Below are 20,937 nucleotides of genomic sequence, written 5' to 3'. Positions count from 1 at the left end.
CAGAGTTGCCGTATTGTGGTACTGTTACTGACAGCCTAGCGCATCGCATATTTTTTCATTCTCTCAAAGAGAGGTTGAAAACTTGTGTCAAAGATAATATTGATGCTCAAGAAAGATGCACAAGCTTATCGTATTATTTATAAACGAAAAAAATGGCTCTTAGCACTATGGGACTTAACTACTGAGGTCATCAGTCCCCTAGAACTTAGAACTACTTAAACCTAACTAACCTAAGGACATCACACGCATCCATACCCGAGGCAGGATTCGAACCTGCGACCGTAGCGGTCACGCAGTTCCAGACTGAAGCGCCTAGGACCGCTCGGCCACCCCGGCCGGCATTTATAAACGACAGGAGCATATGGATTCACATCTCATCTGCCGCATGACATGAGGGACACTGTTAATCCTTCATCTATTGCAGCCCCGATTAGAACCAGTTTTTCTCTCTGGAAGTCAGAGAGTACAATCAGGAACCGTTTACTGTACTCCGATCAAAGGGTGCCTCTCACCACGTTTTTTTCACGCCGCTTCACGGCACATCCAGTGTTTAGCTTTTAGAGCAGGGTCTGCCTTAACAATACCTAGCGTCATTTGCGTGAATGAAGTCGAATGGGGCGTGAAAACAACGGAGTGTGTCAGGCAGCGGCAAAAAAGGGCAACTCTGTTCACTATCCCATTGAGAATAACGTCCACTCCATTCTGATGAGATCCCTGTTACGTCGGAAAAAAAAGTGTTCTTCCAACAACACAGTGTCCACGAATGCACTTCCCGCATTACCCGACGCGTCCTTCAAGACACACTTAAGCGCCCATGACCGTCGCGGTCCCCTCACATCTCCCTGCTGGGCGTCTGTGGGCCAATCTGCTGCGACTGTCCCGTGCAGCATACGTGCTGCCAACATCGATTGACAACTTACGCGGAAACAAGTCGAAGCAACATAGATCCCTGTCTCACGAGATGACATCCAACAGCTATATGGTAGTCTCTATGCAATGCTGTCTGCGTGATAGCAGCGTAAAACTACATAAGATACTGTAAGTTCCCATAGCTATATGAGCCTGTCAGAATTCAGAATACAGCCTGTGAAATAGAATAATAAAACTTAATTCACGTGCTACAGAGACTTACGAATGTTCTGTTTTCATTTTCGACAAGTAGGTAACAACATTTTATTGCTGAATTAAATTCCAAAAATTATTTACCAAGGATGCCGTTTCCATCGGCAGGTGGTTCTGGGCCGGGAGCGCTGTGGTATGCGTACTTCCAGCCCGTGACGATCTGCAGTCCCGCCTGGTCCTACTGCGGAGTGGGCCGATATAACGAAGCCATCTGTTCGGTGAGTTCAGAGGCGTCAGCTTGTGTACCCTAGAGTTCTGTGTGCAGTGGCTGCTAATGTTAGAGTTAGCGACGAGGAAGACAACTTGTAACCAATGGAGATTTTGGCAAATCTGTGACAATACTCACAGCAACAGATTTCTAAACTTTCGTTGGATAGGCTACGAATTTCTTCAGCAATCTCCATGGCCTTCAAAGTATAAGCTTTTAAATATTTGTTACTGAGCTTTTGCTCTCAATAACAGCGAACATTTGCGGTGTTCGTTATATCTTTGGTGTTCGACTCTCTGATCATATTTCACCATCAAATGTACAGCTTCCTGGTTGCGTGCAGATATTTTCATAGCCTCTGTCTTCTTTAATGTTTTATCGACGTAAACTGTCTCTCATAAAACTCCTCGACCTTAACTCACATGTCTGAACAACATGGCAGAAAACCCGTTCCCATCAGAGCAAAATCCTTTCTGAGTTACTCCATCGTTTAGTCACATTCTCGAAGACCTTCCCAGGAGCACAAACCTGACCCTGGAAAAACCTCCTGCATTGTATTATACAAATGAATAACATTCCCAGTTCCAGAAGACAGTTAATGACACATCTAGTGAAGCAACAATAATGACTACCATTGGCCTTTGTACGTACTTCTTACCCCCATACATCCTTCTTCCCAACCAGATATTCAGCATTTCCAATTATTTTAGCTGCGGCGGTCTCCTTAAATTTCCTTTCCCCATAACTCGCTGGATCAGCAAACATCTATTTTGTACACCTATAAATTATTTTCGTATCTGCCACTATCATTATTCTTATTATTGCCACTGTCATTGTCATTATTATTACTATTATCGTTATTAGTGGTAGCAGCAGGAGCAGAAATGCAGCCATTATTAAAATTATTAGTTCATAGTCAGTATGACTTATTCACATTGTCTCTAGTGACGCTCAATTTAATAGTACATCGAGGTGACAAAAGTCATAGGGTATCTCCCAATATAGCGTCAGACCTCCTTTTGGCGGCGTAGTGTAGCAACTCACCATGGTATGAACTCAACAAGTCGTTGGAAATCCACTGTAGAAATACTGAACATGCTACGTCTATAGCTGTCCATAATTCCGAAATTGTTGCGTGGGCAGGATTTTGTGGACAAATTGTCCTGTTTATTGTGTCCCATGAAAGTTCAATAGGATGCATGTTGGGCGATCTGAGAGGCCAAAACATTCGCTCGAACTGTCAAAAATGTTCTTCAAAACCAATCGCGAACAACTGTGGCTCAATGACATTGCGTATTGTCATCCATAAAAATTCGAGAGTTGTTTAGGAACATGAATTCGATGAATGTCTACAAATCGTCTGGAAGTAGCTGAACATAACCGTATCCGGTCAATGACCGGTTCAGCTTGGGTAGCGCCTTGTTGACAGCTAGGGTCCATGGGTCCATGGCTTCGTAGGGTCTGTGACACACTTGAAACCAACCTACCATCAGCTCTTACCAACTGACATATGGACTCATCTGACTAGGCCCCTGTTTTTCAATCGTTGAGGACAAATTGATATGCTAATGAGCCCAGGAAAGGCATTGCACGCGATGTTGTGGTGTCAGCAATGGTCGGTCGCCTGCTGCCATAGCCCATTATCGCCACATTTCTACTCTACGCAAACGCCGGTGCTCTCCATTGTTAAGTGAAGGCCATAGGCCACTGTGTTGCCCGTGGTGAGAGGTAATGCCTGAAATTTGATGTCCTCGGCACACGCTTGACAATGTGGATTTCGGAATATCGAATTCCATAACGATTTCCGAAATGGAATGTCCCATGTGTCTACCTAAAGCTGCCATTACGGGTTCAAGGTCTGTTATTCCAGTCGTTCGGCCATAATCTCGGCGGAAACGTTATCACATAGACCACCTGAGTACAAATGACTGTTCCGCCAATGCACTGCCCTTTTACTCCCTGTGTATGAGATATTATCGCCATCTGTACATGTGCACATCGCTATCCCATGACTTTTGTCACCCCATTGTATCTGTCATATTAAAATAGTTGTTTCACTGGTAACTAGGATGTGAAACTCTTGTCTGATGTAAGAGAGAGCCTGTGATGACCACGTTTGGGCTGTGGGGCACTGAACTGCACGCTCATCAGCGCCCGTACAAAGTCTCAATTTCTAGTCCAATTTTTTTACACAGTCTAATCTAGCCACAGTCACAAATGATGATGATGATGACAATGATGATGATGATGATGAAACGATGATAAAAGATGAGGACAACACAAACATCCAGTCCCCGGGAAGAAAAAAATCCCTAGCCCAGCCGGGAATCGAACCCGGCACCACGTGATCGAGAGGTAGCAACGCTAGTCACTAGGCCACGAGCTGCGGACGAAGTGAGAGCCTGATGGCCCTAATCTCATAAGGTTAAATAAATAGATAAATGAAATAACCGTCGTAAAAAAGGAGAATTTCTATAAATTATCTCCAATTAGCCATGATTATATCATTTCTTTAGGAGCTAACTAGATTCGAATGTTCACCTTCCAGTCTAAAAGTCATAAAGATGACATGTAAAGAAAATTTTAAGCAAATTAAAAGCTACTGTGGTACTGAACCATCTAAGTAGTACAGAGAGGGTGGACACCTGGTGCAATTGACCCTGGGATAGGAGGAAACACCCGTTACTGTGTGATAACACGAGTCCCCAAGAATCATTGAAAACTGTCACATTAAATGTCCAGGAATATGAGTACGGAGTAATTCAAAATGGAAGACTAGTAGTCATTCGAGAGACAGAAAGCAGCACATCGTCAGGACCTGTATGCCAACTACGAAGGAGATAGCTTACAGAACCCTCGTTCAACCAATACTTACCATTGCTTATCAGTCTGTGACCTTTAACAGGTAGGAATAGATCCAAGAAAAAGAAAAGAAGGCGTTTCGTCACAGGTTAGTTTAGTGAGGTTGAAGCTTCAAGGAGATGTTCATCCAATTGCAGTGGCACTGCTGTAGTGGACATATTGTGCATCACGGGAGGTACTGTTAAAATTGTGAACGCATGCCTTCCTAAAAAAGCTAAGCAAGCCTACCTTATCTCGCGAAAAGACCATGAAGATGAAATTATATTCGAATTCACATGGAGACATACCAATAGTCGTTCTTCCAATACACCAATCGTAACTGGAAGAGGAAAGAAGGGGAAGTGACAATCGTACACGCGATACCCTCCAACACACACCATAAAGTGCCTTGCAGAGTATAGACGTGCAGGCATATGTAGAGATTAACTGTTCTCGTAGCGCTGCATCTAACTTGAGAGTGCCATCTCATGAATAATGATTACCGGGAAATTCAGTAGCCAAGCAGTCTTAGCAGACCATCTGCTTGACAACTGAACCGGCCAATAAAAAGTAAACGCAAAATAGAAAGGAAACTAATTCGTCATGGTCAAAATCATGTTTCCACTTGTCGTTTGAACTATAGTTTAAGATCAAATTAAGTCAGGGTCAAGAGGTTCGTGATGCCGAAACTTATGCGAATGAACCGTTAGTCAATATAATGGAACGAAAAACATGCTTAGCGTGCTTTAGAATTTTATCTAGCTCGATAATTTAATACCGCATTGCCCATTTTCAAAATTTCCTCTGATTTGCTGCACCGTACTCTTCTAAGCAATCTGACGTAACAAGATATCTCTCTGTTATTCAGTTGTAACGAGAAAATGTTACCCCATACAGAATGACCTTAGCCATTAGACAGGATATTTAAACTTATATCGTCAAGGTCAACACTACTTTATATAGTGTATATAAAGGGAACAGCATGAAAAATATCTGTGTGAGTAGTTCGCGTCAGCACCGTAGAGTTTTCGTCTAAACTTCGGAATAAAATAATAAAAAAGTGTTTCGTATTAACAGGTACTTTAATCATCAGTCTCTTTAATACAGTGTTTCACTGAGTAGCTTAACTCTTACAGAATAGATAAATCGCAAGGTTACCGCATTTAGTTTCTATATTATCACTGTTTTGTGTATTGCCTTCCAACGACGCCTGCACACGATCCGTAGACGTTTAGTCAGTTGCTGGCCGCGTATGCCTTGGAACCAGTTACGTAATCGCTTCTCGCCGTTTCCTCGTTTTTCTTTTCGAGCCTGAAACATCTCTCGGAGTCGCTCGCCACTGGACGTTTTTTGTTTTTTGTATTCCTTCCGATGCAAAATTTCCTCTGAATCACATTTCCTATAATGAGACGACATCTTTCATTTCTTTTAATCATAAAATTAATACCGATTTTCACTTATATTCCGGCACATATTGTTATAATCTCACTTTGGGTCCTAGTAGCGCTCCGAAAGATCTTCACAATGACACACGAATCAATGTCTCAGATAAATGCATTTCCTTGCTTCACCAATTTATAACTTCACTCAAAGTTAATTCTTAACAACTGTGCACATGCTCCTACACTGTCACGATGCCACAGGTAAAACTGTGCTGCGCGACAAACCAAAGCCACATACATGATCTATCCGTTGTGGGCTCGACCAGTGTTGAGACATTATTAGTTTCGAAATTATCAGCGATTGAAATCTGATGGTATTCTATCACTCAAGAAAATTCGAACAACTCCCACTGCGAAGTCGTGTGTACGTTTCCACGTCAAATCTGTCACGTACTGGGGTTGGATGAAGATATAGAAACACCGCGAGAACTGAACGCTTGAACATAAATGCAGATCCTACCTACGCCTCAAGGGTGTGCTACTGTACGAGGTTTGTCCGTAAAATACGTATAAAAGTTGAATAATGTCTTTACGTTACAAGTTACAGTCACCGCCAGGTGGGGCTACTCCTGTAATCAATCCCATCAACGCTCAGTTCGAGTCAGAGCACTCTGCGTGAAAGTGGGAGTGTGCGGTAGCTTGTTGACAGTTACCCTTTTTCACCTGCCGTCGGCATGGAGCTCTCTCTGATTGAGGAACAGAACATCAACATCAAGTTTCTTGCAAAGCTAGCCAAGAATGGCGGTGAGAGTTTTGAGTGTTTGAAGCAAGTTTACGGATACAATTCTCTGAAGGAACCAACCGTGAACAAGTTGTTAAAAAGGTTCCGGGATGGCCGAGAAGAAGTGAACGATGACCTTCGCCCAGGACGCCCGTCGACATCGAGTTCCGATGCAACTGTTGAACGAATTCGGTCTTGTGTTCTTAAAGACCGTAGATTGACGGTCAGAATGATTGCTGACGAGCTGTCAATCCCCAAAACGATCGTTCACGAAATCCTGACACAAAAACTTGAAATGGAGAAATTTTGTGCGAAAATCGTGCCGAAGCTCTTGACGCCAGAACAGAAAGCAAAGAGGGTTGAGTGCTGTGAGGATTGGTTGGAAGCAAAGGAACGAGGGGACTTTCTCAACCGAGTCATCACTGGAGACGAGTCCTGGTTTTACGAATTCGATGTGGAGCTCAAATCTCAAAGCAAGGGATGGAAACTAGCAGGAGAACCGAGAACAAAAAAGTCACGAAAATCAAGGTCCAATGTGAAGACAATGTTGATTGTTTTCTTTCATTCTTGGGGCATTGTTCACAAGGAATTTGTCCCACCCTGCCAGAGTGAACGGAAATTTTTACGTTGAAGTTCTGACACGTCTCAGAGCTCGTGTGGCCCGAGTTCGACCGGAGTTGGCAAAAGGGGGCAGGTGGATCCTTCATCACGACAATGCGCCCACTCACACGTCGCTCGTTGTGCGCGAGTTTTTGGCCCGAAGCTCAATCACCGTGACAGACCACCCGCTTTACTCACCCGATTTAGCCCCGTGTGACTTCTTCATGTTCCCGAAATGCAAAATGGTGCTTCGAGGGCGGCACTTGGGAGATGTGGAAGCCATCAAGGCGGAAACGACACGGCAACTGAACAACATCACAACTGAAGACTTTCAGCAATGTTATCAACAGTGGAAATGGCGTTGGCAGAAGTGTATCGCGTCTCAGGGCGAGTACTTTGAAGGAGACCATATTGTAATACCTGAATAATTGTAAAATAAAGGTATTATTCAACTTTTATACGTATTTTCCTGACAAACCTCGTATATGACCACGAGCGGAAACCGGTGCAATGTTATCAATACGTTTCAAGCGTCAGTCGTGGTCAGACACTGTTTTGTGTAAGTGTGAGTGCATTATGTCGGACGTTCGATGAACCCTCTGCCAGGCACTTAAATGTGACTTGCAGAGTATCCATGTAGATGTAGATATAGACGTTAGGGAAACAGAACGTGCTTCTATAACCAAGGGTGCCGAAGTGTTTGGTGTTTCAAGAACATGGTATCGAAGATTTGTAACGTTAAATAGTGAAGACGGAAAAATATCATCTGCTACAGTCACAATGCAAACGAAAGTGTGTACTGAATGACCGTGACAGACGGTCATTCAAGAGGATTTTGACAAAAAATAAGAGGACGACACCTTGAAAAGTCACTGCAGAACTGAACGTCGTACTCGTGAAATCTTTCAGCACCAAAACAGCAAGAGCGGAGCTCCGTAAGCAAGAAACTAATTGTAGGGCCAGCTAGAATTCCAAGCCCTCTCATCAGTGATGCAAATGTTCAAAAAATGGTTCAAATGGCTCTGAGCACTATGGGACTTAACTTCTGAGGTCATCAATCCCCTAGAACTTAGAATTACTTAAACCTAACTAACCTAAGGACAGCACACATGTCCATGCCCGAGGCAGGATTCGAACCTGCGACCGTAGCGGTCGTGCGGTTCCAGACTGTAGCGCCTAGAACCACTCGGCCACTACGGTCGGCGATGCAAATGTCCGTAATAGGAAAAACTATAGAGCAATGGCAAAAGTAATTCGGTTGGATTGATCTTATTTCGCACAGCCGAGTTTAGGTTCCAAGAGTGAAACATGGCTGAGGTTAGCTGATTTTGTTTCCCAACGCTGAGGCTGTATTCCAAGATGACAGGGTCCTTGTTCTCAAAGCTCGCATCGCCCACGACTAGTTGCTGTGAACATGAGGATGATTTTTCGCATCTCCCCTGGCCACCAGACACCAGATGTCATTATTATTGAGCCTTTATGATCTGCTGTGGAAAGAAGATTGCTGGATCACCATCCCGATGTTGCCACTATTTTGCAGGAAGAATGTCAGAAGATGCTCTTGAAAACTACAAAGGACCTGTATTTACCCATTCCGAAATGACTGGAAGCTGTTTTGAATGCCAATGGATTTCGTACACAGTTTTAGGCGTTATAATGGATTGTGTTTTTGATGTTTCTATATTTTTGTCCAATCACTGTAAGTTTGTGGTGACAGATGTCAGTTGAATATAGTTTTACATTCAGTTCTGTGTTTTCTTACATTTTTCATATATTAAACAGGGGCATAATACCCCCCACAAAACCGTGGTGGCTAATGTTGCCATCGCTAGTAATTACCCCTCTACCAGATACAGTGCTCGCTGCCTCGATTGCGTCAGCCTATCCTAGGGGCCATCATGAGGCAAGTTTATCGTGAATGGTGTATGAGATGTTGCCTGAAGCCTACACCAGTCTGTGAGAAAACATTTCTGTGCGAACTTTTCTTTCTTCTCATAACATGCACCTGTCACAATACGTGTTAACTACGCGTGACAGAGATGTTCGAACGTTATATCTGTGGTCTAGAAACCTGACCCAGCCTGCGGCTGATAACATAGACGCTTGTAAATCAGACTAAGAACAGCCGACCAGTTGCAAAAGATAAAGTAATCTTTACCTAGGTTTCAATAGATATAAATCTATCTTCTTCAGAAGACGGCAGTATTATAACAACATGAAGTGATATGTCCTTATCGTTTAGGCAATGATTAATGTAACTATGCAGATGTTTGCCTAAACGATAAGGACATATCACTTCATGTTGTTATAATACTGCCGTCTTCTGAAGAAGATAGATTTATATCTATTGAAACCTAGGTAAAGATTACTTTATCCTTTGCAACTGGTCGGCTGTTCTTAGTCTGATTTACGTGGAACCATTGCTGTAGCGCAGCTATGTTTAAAGTATAGACGCTTGTGTTGCTACAGCTAGAACACTGATATAATAAATTATATTGTTATTAAAGCTAATGGTAGTTGAGCTTTTTATATACCTTTATACACGCCCCGAGAAGCGTTGTTGTCATCCATCTTCAATTGGTATAATGTATTATATCGTCATAAATACATACTTATTGTCAATAGCATTGTGAACCCTGGAGCTACCTTATGTTCTGTAACTTGTAGCTCCTTTTTCTCACTTTTGTATGAAAAATCTGACACCTGCTGAATGCTGCTGCACTGCGTCAGCGCATCACTGAAGCTACGCGTGCGTGTGTTATACATACAGAGTGTTCCGAAATTCCCGCAACGAACTTCATGGACTTGTCAAGGGGAGTGTGTACATAATATTCTTAACAGAAACAATTGTACGGAAACGTACCGTTTCCCTTCTACGACGATTTTAGTTCTGATGTTTAAATCGTGCACTTCTGTTTGCGGAACCGAATTAGGCGTAACGCAGTACTGTTATTGTGTAAGAATTCGAAAGGAAACATAACGGCCGGCCGCGGTGGTCTAGCGATTCTAGGCGCTCAGTCCGGATCCGCGCGACTGCTACGGTCGCAGGTTCGAATCCTGCCTCGGGCATGGATGTGTGTGATGTCCTTAGGTTAGTTAGGTTTAAGTAGTTCTAAGTTCTAGGGGACTGATGACCACAAATGTTAAGTCCCATAGTGCTCAGAGCCATTTGAACCATTTTTGAAACATAACGAAACGTCCATTTATCACTTAAGTACATTTGTTTGTTTTAGCAGTTACACATTACGTGTTTACATTATTGCAAAACAAAAAGGAGAACCCTGTGTACTGTATGTACAGAACAGTACTGATGCATTACAACAACGGCTCGATGTAGCGACCACAAACTTTGCTACAGACACTGTGCCTACGAAGCATGTTCTGGTACACCAAACTCTCCATCCTACCTGGTGTCTCTTCAATCTCTAGTGCAGCGGCCAGAACTCGGTGCCAGCAGATCTTCCTCTGTCTCTACAGGAGACTCGTAATTTAAACTTTGCATAGGATCCCACAAGGAGTATATACGTCGTCCTGTCTACCCCACTGCATACCAAGACAAGCAGCTTTGAGACTTTTTTCTTTCCCTCAGCAGGCGTGGACGTGTTACTCATTTGAACTTAAACCGCAGAAGAGTCAGGACACAGGTTCCCATTCGCTCCCCTCTACAAGTCAGAAGTTCGTAACAGGTATTTCCGAAAACAATGAACACACGTCAGAAAAGGAGTTACAAGCAACAGCATAAAAGGCAGCGGCAAGCTTGTTTGGATGTTGCAGGGTGGTTGCGCTGAGAAATAACTGCCAAGAAAACAATTCGATACATCGCGCCGTTTCCGAGTTAATAAGTGTTGAAGTTAGCCAATCAGCCCATTGCGCGCGCAGTATTTCAAGCTGCTCGTCAGGCAAAATTAGTTTCAAAACTTCCAGCTTGCTGCAATAATTGTAGCTCAGCAACTTATGTTAATCAGTGCAACGAAAAAACAGCCAAAGTTGCAAATTTAAAGTTTTTTTGTCACTCGACAACTAGTTTCGGGCCGGGGCCCATTTTCAAATCATCGTAACGTAATCAATAATAGTATTTCCGAAAATGCAAAAACCGTGTCACAAATGTGCCAACGACCAGCTACAGCGCATACAGATAACAGTCATCGAGAGAATAAAAGAAATGATGTTTACAACGTTGTCTAGTTTTTCTTTGTACTGAAAATTAGTGTCAGTTGTTCTCATAGTGTAGATCAGGCGTCGGCAAACTACGGGCCCGGCGCCAAATATGGTACTTTTTCTGTAGTCTGAGATCTAAGAAAACATTATTTTATATTTCCAAATTCTTAAAAAAAATTAAAACGATGTAATACTGAAAGAAACGAGAAAATTATGTGAAAGTAGTACATCAGAGTCTGCAGAGCGGTATTGCAATAATCCAACTTTTTTGTATACGTATTATCCTTGACTGGTAACACGCTTTACGGTCGACCTGAGAGTTGGGTAGTCGCAAGAAAAATTGCGTGTGGCGCTTTTGCTAGTTATCTGAGGAACGCAGGGCTCTGCTCTGCCGCTGTGGCAACACGCAATTTTAAGTTGTCAGCGTTACCAGACCAGTACCACGTGTAGCACTGTAGTGCGACGTTCTGTTCTCGTTTTTCGGGTCTTGATGGAAGTGCAGAAGATGTTTCTATATTTGAAAATCGAGTTAACCGTACCACTGAGAAACTCCTACCTAACTTTCAGTTGGCTTTAATTAGTATGCGACGTGAAAAAATGCTAATAGCCAAATTTCGAGAGTTGAATCTAAGAGAATTCTGCTTACGTCTTCCAAGTGATGAATATGGTGAACTAATATCACATGTTGGGGGGTTCATATCTGTATTTGGTAGCACATATTTGTGTGAAAAACATGATCAAAGATGAAATATCTAAAATCTTATTATAGGTGAGCATTAACAGATGAACATCTACAATCAGTTTTGATGATAGAAAGCACTAACCTTCATCCACAATTTGGTGAAATGTAATCTAAAAAAAGCAATTTCATTCTCTCATTAGCAAAGTTTTCCAAACAACAACGACAGCCATTTGTACTGAATATTTTTATTGCAATCAATTTTGATGACGGGGAGCATTAATTTGATTCCCAGTTTGCTGAAATGTTGTATAAAAATCATTTCATTAAGTACGTTAGTAAGAGCGTGTTTCAAACAACAACTGTCTCCTCTGCGTATTCGTATTGTATTACATTTTATCAGTGTATTTGCAAAACTCGTTTTTCCTTTTTGTCGTACTCCCACCTATAAAGACTCGAATATGGCCCGCAGAGTATAAAATGTGATGTATATGACGGCGCACGAGACTGTTCAGCCTTTGGCTCGGGTTCGATCCTTAGTACCGCCCCAAGTCCAATTTTTGACTCACTCTCTTGTACAGTTTTAGGGAACCAAAAGAAGACATTGTCTCTGGTGGTCCACATGAGTCTTCCGGTGCAACGGCCTGATTGACTAACTTGAATGTTGATTAACTCAGAAACGAGCGGTGTATCGACTTTTTCTCAACAGTTCTTTCTCAGCACGTCCTACCCTGTAGCACAATTACAAGCTTTGCAGTGTTTCTGACTACCTTGAATACGGAGTTTTTAAAAATGATTTAGACACTTCCAAGTGACTGTAAAAATGTTTGTTTTGTAAGGAGTTATATATATATATATATATATATATATATATATATATATATATATATATATATATATATATATGGAAAGAGCAACTCAACGAGTTTTTGTGGAATGTTCACAAATACTCAATGTGTGTCACACAGCACACGTTCAGTCTAAAGGCCAGTCCGCCTCACTCGACCCAAAATGTCCGCATTTGAACATGGCGGCCATCATGCCAGCAACTGCAAACTCCAAGCAGATGCATGACCGCTCCACTGTCATCGTAACTCAGTATCCATGAACAGCGTAATGAAGTTGTAATGGAGCATCATCATGTTGTAAAATGAAATTATTACCGTCCCCTCGCAATTGTGGCATGACTATACTTTTTACCTTGACAACGTCTGTGAACCCACGGACATGTTCCACAACAGCGTGGGGATTCTCCGTTACCCTTACTCGCACGTTCTGCCGGTTTTATGTACCATTCAGGTGAAAAATGGTCTCATTGTTGAAAATCAACCTGCAAGTGAAATCGTCCTCATCCATTAAGCACCGTATTCAATGCAAAACTGTTTCCATAGACTTTTGTCGCCATGGGCAATGACCTGGAGCTAGTGAATCCAATATGGTTTCACTTGCACGTGTTCTCTCATCACGCTCCAAGAAGTTTGTTGTAGAATTCCTAGCTCGTGACTGGCACAAGACGTTAATTTTTGGGGACTTCTGGCAAGGGAAGCTCCCCATCGTATCCCCCCTCAGATTTAATTATAAGTTGGCACAGTGGATAGGGCTTGAAAAACTGAACACAGATCAATCGAGAAAACAGGAAGAAGTTGTGTGGAACTACGGAAAAATAAGCAAAATATACAAACTGAGTAGTCCATGCGCAAGATAGGAAACATCAAGGATACAGTGGGCTCAGCAGTGCCGTGGTCCCGTGGTTAGCGAGAGCAGCTGCGGCACGAGAGGTCCTTGGTTCAAGTCTTCCCTCGAGTAAAAAATTTAATTTTGCAAAGTTATGATCTGTCCGTTCGTTCATTGACGTCTCTGTTCATTGTAATAAGTTTAGTGTCTATGTTTTGCGACCGCACCGCAAAACCGTGCGATTAGTAGACGAAAGGACGTGCCTCTCCAATGGGAACCGAAAACATTTGATCGTAAGGTCATAGGTCAACCCATTCCTCCACAGGAAAACACGTCTGATATATTCAATACGACACTGGTGACGGCATGTGCGTCACATGACAGGAATATGTTGTCGACCCACCTAACTCGTACACTTGGCGAATGGGTAAAAAGATTCTTTTACCTTGTCCTATTTTGGTTTTCTTGTGGATGTGATAATCACTCCCAAAAAAGTGATGAAAACATAAGAGTTTGTCACATAAACTGAAAATAAAAAATTAAACTTTTCACTCGAAGGAAGACTTGAATCAAGGACCTCTCGCTCCGCAGCTGCTCACGCTAACCACGGGACCACGGCACTGGTGAGCTGACATTGTCCTTGATGTTGCCTATCATGCACATGGACTATTCAGTTTGTATATTTTCCTTATTTTTCATAATTCCACACAACTTCTTCCTGTTTTCTCGATTGATCTGTGTTCAGTTTTTCAAGGCCTATCCACTGTGCTAGCTTATAACTAAATCTGAGAGGGGTGCGATGGGGAGGTTCCCTTGTGAGGAATATTTCCATAAACCATTCAACTGATTACTGAGATGTCGAAGGCCATCCACCTTCTTGCCTTTACAAAGAAATCCTGTTCCCTTCAACCTCTATACCCACTCGTAAATGGATTGTCTGGTAGTCACCGCGTTGTTAAATGTGATTCCGGATTTCCGGGCACTGTGGTTGTGAGCTTGATCTTGCAGAACTCCACACGAAAAATATCTTCTCCGTTGGTGTATCTGCCATACTGCTGGAGATCGACATAACAGAAAAGTTCTTGACTTGATGTTTCAGAACATACAATCAATTATAATACCTTAGTTCAAAACAAACATTTTCTGCAATCACTTGAACGTGTCGAGGTAATTTTCAATAATTGTGTATATACACTGGCGTCCAAAATTAAAGCAACAATCCGCTATTTCTCCCTTCCTGTGTCTAATTCACGATGTAATCACACAAACTGTCAACAGATGTCCATACGATCGTGTTCTGCACGGAAGATGGCATTCCGGTCAATGGACAACCACGCTAGCGATGACGTCAGGGCCTCCCTCAAACGGGGTAGTATTTGTGGGGTTGCCCGCATCCACAATCGCTGTGTACACCGTCACAGACTGTGCACTGTGGCACAGAGAAGGCGTCTGCCAGACTGTGCAGTGGAAAGCTGCAGGAAGAATGGAAGCGGGACAGTCGCAAATGTATGTGGCCCCATGGCTTAAAATGAATACTTCTGTTGTTTCTCGCATGTGGCGACAGTTTATAGAGTATCCAAAAGACCAGGGTAGGGCCGACCACGTGTGACACCAGAAAGGGAAACCATTATTTGTTTGTAAGTGCACAACGGTACCGCTTTAGTACTGCACGGCGACTGGCATCTGACCTCGTAGCATCCACTGGACATGTTGTATCGAGGCAAACGCTGTACAGAAGGCTTCGGAAGAGTGGCCTTTATTGTCAGAGACTTGCTGTATGTGTAGCTCTGACGTTTCTTCACAGAAGGGAACGTCTAGAGCTGAGTCGTCAACATGCCTCCTGTATGGTCGAACAGTGATCCGATGTTCTTCTCATAGATTTGGTCTGGACAGTGATTCTCGACGGATCCGCCTCTGGAGGGAACGTGGAATACGATTTCTGGACCTAAACATTGAGGAAAGCGATGTCGAAGAAGATCCTGAAAGGTGAGCGCAGGGATTATGCTGACCACTCGAACAGCTCTTCATGAAATTGTACAGGTGAATCGGTAAGGTTTAACTGCTGTCAGGTATCGTGACGAGATCTTGGGGCGTCATGTGCTGTTGTTGCAAGGTACTGTGGGCTCATACTTTGTACTGATGGACCATAGTGCTCGACCTCATAGAGCACTGGTGCTTGACGTTTTCGCGGAAACGGAAGATATTGCACGTATGGCGGGTCCTGCTCGCTCTTACGATTTGAATCCAATAGAGCATGTCTATAATGCACTGCGGAGACGACTTGCATCTCATCAGCACCCACTTCCCAAGACTTGTGAGTAGCTCTGCAGGAAGAATGGGCGTTGTTGCCGCAACATGAGACTCATGACATCATTCACTGCATGTCTCGTCGTTATCAAACCTATGGTGCTGGCAGGAGTGGTCACATCCCATACAGAGTGGTCACATCCCACAGTGAGCACATTAATCAGTTCTCGGAATGTGTGCGGAAATCCGTTAAGTTAGAAAAAACGAAGAACATTTTTGTCTACCATTACGCATGTTGTTGTTGTTTACATTCTGTATTCTTTACATTGTTTCTACTTTACTATCAAGCGCTTATACTGTCTTACTGTCTTATGGCAAAATAAACGCAACCTTGCAAAAATTCGATATATATATATATATATATATATATATATATATATATATATATATATAGAGAGAGAGAGAGAGAGAGAGAGAGAGAGAGAGAGGAGGAGGAGGAGGAGGAGGAGGAGAAGGAGCAGATTCGTGTTTAACCCTTAAATGCATGATTTTTTATTTCAAGCTGTAAAAATTACCACGTTTAGTTTTAGTGCCCACATTACGAAAAAAACAATGAAAAAAAATTTAATTAAATTAACAAAGCATTATTCTTGACAATCGCTACAAACACAAAACCAGACCTAATTTCAAATCTATCGTAAAGACATTCGAATTAACTGTCTACACCATATGTAATTACGTTTTCAAAATAAAAAAGTAACTTTCAAACCCACAAATCAGTGCACAAACACCAAAAAAGGGTCTCTACTTCTGCCAAAACACACCGGCAGCAGTACATCCATACAGCTGATTGTCGAATTGGTTCAGTTCATCCTGCCATTTACGATCGCTATGAAGAACTACTAGCAGCTTAGCAGCTGCAGTAGAGTGTATACATTTAACTACGTAACGAATCTGTTAAAAAATGTTGCTCAGTATAGGATACATCGATGAAATGAAGCCTGTAATTGACCAACTACACTGTGCATTAAAGGGTTAATGTCCCATCGACAGCGAGGTCATTAGGGATGGAGCACAAGCGCGGATTAGGGAAGAATTGGGAAGGAAACCGGTCGTGCCCTTTCAAAGTAACCATCCCGCCATTTGCCTGAAACGATTTAGGGATGGCACGGAAACCCTGAATCAGGATGGCCGGAGACGGATTTGAACCGTCGACCTCCCGAACGCGAGTCTGGTGTGCTAACCACTGCGCCATCTCGCATTTATGCGTGTGTATGTGTAAAATAAATCTAACATACAAACGCCGGCAAAGTTGAAGGCAAAAAACTAGTGAACATATTATATTTTGATATATTTGATAAATTGGAGAAAAATCAAAATGCATCTCGGTGTAAACAAAACCATATAAAAACCGGAAACCGCCATTCAGCAGTTAAACACTTTGCCGCCATCTGTTATGTTATTTCCTACTACCTCCGCTGCGCGAGGTAGCCGTGCGGTCCAGGGCGCCTTGTCACGGTTCGCGCGGATTCCCCTGTCGGAGGTTCGAGTCCTCCCTCGGGTATGGGTGGTGTCCTTAGCGTAAGTTAGTTTAAGTTAGATTAAGTAGTGTGTAAGCCTACGGACCGATGACCTTAGCAGTTTGGTCCGATAGGAACTTATCACCTACTACCTCCGCCCCGCGTTGTTACCCGCGGTTAAACCGTTATTTGAAGAAAAATGCCCGTGTATGTACGTACTTCAAATATCTGTTAGTCCATATCCTGCTCCCACCTCCCCCTGTCTGCCTCCTGCAGCATCTCACTCTCTGTCCATCTCCTCCTTCTCTCTCTCACTGTCCACCCCCTCCTTCCCCTCTCCCTAACCGTCCTCTTCTCCCCTCTCACTGTTCATGTCCTCCTCCTGCTCTCTGCGTCCATCTCCTCCTCTTCCGTTCCACTGTCCTTTCCCTCCTCCCCCAATCGCTGTTCACCTCCTGCCCTGCCCCCTTCCTGTGTCTACCTCTTCCACCCTCTCGCTTTGTCAGCCTCCTCTTCCTCCATTTCTCTATCCATCTCCTTCTCCACCTACCTCTTTCTATCTCCTCCTTTTCCCTTTCTCTGCCAATCTCTTCCTTCCTCTCTCGCTGATCACTTGTTCTTCCACCTATCTTATCCATCTCCTCCTTCCCCATCTCTGTCTGTCCGTCTGTTCCTCCATCTTCTCTCCCCATATTATCACCGCCACCCTAACAGGAGGCTGGTGGTTTTTATCCTAACAGTATTTCTTTCCAGATCATAACTAATACGTGTAGCAAATCTGGTTGAAATTGTTCCAGTGATTTTGGATGGGCTTTCTACCTGCAGCTTTGCCAGCGTACGCATATGACAAGCATGTTTTGCATGTATTTCACATATTTCACCTCCATCTCTAGATCTCTCGTGAATTTCGGCCTGCACTTTCACGCACCTCAATGTTTATGACGTCATACCTCCCAAACTACACTACTGGCTATTAAAATTGCTACACCACGAAGATGTAGCAATTTAACCGACAGGAAGAAGATGCTGTGTTCCAACCGATTTCTCATACACAAACAGCAGTTCACCGGCGTTGCCTGGTGAAACGTTGTTGTGATTCGTCGTATAAGGAGGAGAAATGCGTACCATCACCTTTCCGACTTTGATAAACGCCGGATTGTAGCCTATCGCGATTGCGGTTTATCGTATCGGGACACTGCTGCTCGCGTTGGTCGAGATCCAATGACTGTTAGCATAATATGGAATCGGTGGGTTGAGGAGGGTAATACGGAAATCCGTGCTGGATCCCAACGGCCTCGTATTACTAGCAGTCGAGATGACAGGCATCTTATCCGCATGGCTGTAACGGATCGTGCAGCCACGTCTCGACCGATGAGTCAACAGATGGGGACGTTTGCAAAACAACAACCATCTGCACGAACAGTTCGACGACGTTTGCAGCAGCATGGACTCTCAGCTCGGAGACCATGACTGCGGTTACCCTTGACGCTGCATCACAGACAGGAGCGCCTGCGATGGTGTACTCAACGACGAACCTGGGTACACGAATGGCAAAACGTCATTTTTTTCGGATGAATCCAGTTTCTGTTTACATCATCATGATGGTCGCATCCGTGTTTGGCGACATTGTGGTGAACGCACATTGGAAGCGTGTATTCGTCATCGTCATACTGGCGTATCACCCGGCGTGATGGTATGGGGTGCCATTGGTTACACGTCTCGGTCACCTCTTGTTCACATTGACGGCACTTTGAACAGTGGGCGTTACATTTCAGATGTGTTACGACCCGTGGTTCTACCCTTCATTCGATCCCTGCGAAACCGTACATTTCAGCAGGATAATGCACGACCGCGTGTTGCAGGTCATGTAAGGGCCTTTATGGATACAGAAAACAGAAAATGTTCGACTGCTGCCCTGGCCAGCAAATTCTCCAGATCTCTCACCAATTGAAAACGTCTGGTCAATGGTGGCCGAGCAACTGGCTCGTCACAATACGCCAGTCACTACTCTTGATGAATTGTGGTATCGTGTTGAAGCTGCATGGGCAGCTGTACCTGTACACGCCATCCAAGCTCTGTTTGACTCAATGCCCAGGCGTATCAAGGCCGTTATTACGGTGTATAGATCCTGATTTCTCAGGATCTATACACCCAAATTACATGAAAATGTAATCACATGTCAGATCTACTATAATATATTTGTCCAATGAATAGCCGTTTATGATCTGCATTCCTTCTTGGTGTAACAATTTTAATGGCCATTAGTGTATGTCGTACAATGATATAAATTTGCACGTGTTCTGAGTTGTTAGTAGTAAAGAAGTAATAAATTAAAAAGGCATGCATGATGCGGCAGTTTCTCATGTATCCCGGTATTTGACGTCATATATCCTGAACTATGTGTCATACATTGATACATTTTCGTGAGTACACCCAGTAATATAGGTGGATAATGTCTGCAAAATGTGTCGCAAATATCGTTAGTGGTAAAGAAGTAAAAAATTAAAACGTTATACTTCGTGCGGCAGTTTTACTGCATGAACTACGAAAATGTAGTAAGCGATAAAATTTTTCCTGTCCATCATTTAATGGGGCTGTTAATGAGAAAAAGTTTCGTAAAGGTTTAATATTATGTGTAAACTTTGTTCCAAGTCACAAAGTGCTCTCATGCTCAAATGCTGGATGAATAAAGGATGGCTATTCGCGCACCGTGGGCTACGTTTCCTTTTCTACATCTACATCCGCAAGTCACTGCACGGTGCATGGCGGAGGGTACCCTGTAACATTACTTGTCAGTTCCTTTCTTGTTCCACTCGCAAATAGATCGAGGGAAAACCGACTGTCTATATGCCTCCGTATGAGCTCTGCGGTTCTTTAAATTTTCTCAGTAGTGTCTATCGAAAAGAACGTCGCCTTCCCTCCAGGAATTCCCATTTGAGTTGCCAAAGCATTTCCTGGTCATAACTAATATGTGTAGCAAATCTGGTTGAAGTTCCGGAGATTTTGGGTGGGCTTTTTACCTGCGACTTTGCCGGGAGGAGGTTTTAACCCCGTCCCCGACCCCTTTGGTAAGTTAACTCACAGTATAAGCTATCTCCATTCCAAATTTCATTAAATGCGTCCAACTGTTCAGCGTGTAGGAGTAGCATACTAACCAACACGCACATACACTCACACGCAAACCCATACTCACATACACATATACTCATTCACAAACTTATGCAATTATATTTCCTATGATCGCCCTCCTTGTTGAGGTGAGTGTCCACTTAGTCTGGTGTCACGTAAATGCGACTGTCTTCTGCTTGCAGGGTGACTTCGGAAGCCCGATGCAGCGCGCAGAGGCGGACGGGAACTTCACGGTGGTGGGCGTGGCCAGCTTCATACAGGGCACCACCACCTGCGAGGGCGCCACCTCCGGCTTCGTCATGGTGGCCGCCTACCTCGACTGGTTGGCTCGACATACCGGTCTCGGAATACGCCCCTGATAGGAACAGCTTGTGGCTGTACAGATGCGTGTGCCTTGCTATCGTAGACTGTTTTGTGAATTGCCGTAGGAGTCAAATAACAGTAGACTTCAAAATTTGGCTGTGTGTTTTACAGTTATGTAATATAAGAATAGAATGAGGATGATGTGAAGAAAGTAATGTTTTAGGTCCTCCTTTTGTGAGCTGATGCGAGAAGCCTGTATATAATGTCTACACAGAAAAACCACGTCTCATGAT

The 20,937-nt window shown here is 43.4% G+C and overlaps 1 protein-coding gene across 1 annotated transcript in view; it reads left to right on the top strand.

Annotated features, from left to right (window-relative positions):
* Window positions 1-20,700, top strand: part of LOC124594216 (collagenase-like) — a 63,383-nt gene extending 42,683 nt beyond the window's left edge. The window contains exons 6-7 of the mRNA XM_047132575.1: window positions 1,231-1,340; window positions 20,524-20,700. Coding sequence (XP_046988531.1) covers window positions 1,231-1,340; window positions 20,524-20,700 — 287 coding nt within the window. The remainder of the gene's footprint in view (window positions 1-1,230; window positions 1,341-20,523) is intronic.
* Window positions 20,701-20,937: the final 237 nt, after the last annotated feature.

This window comes from Schistocerca americana, chromosome 2, assembly GCF_021461395.2.
Source record: "Schistocerca americana isolate TAMUIC-IGC-003095 chromosome 2, iqSchAmer2.1, whole genome shotgun sequence".
Classification (NCBI taxonomy): domain Eukaryota; kingdom Metazoa; phylum Arthropoda; class Insecta; order Orthoptera; family Acrididae; genus Schistocerca; species Schistocerca americana.
Note: the sequence above shows the minus strand (reverse complement) of the source record. Positions and strands in the feature narration are given on the sequence as shown.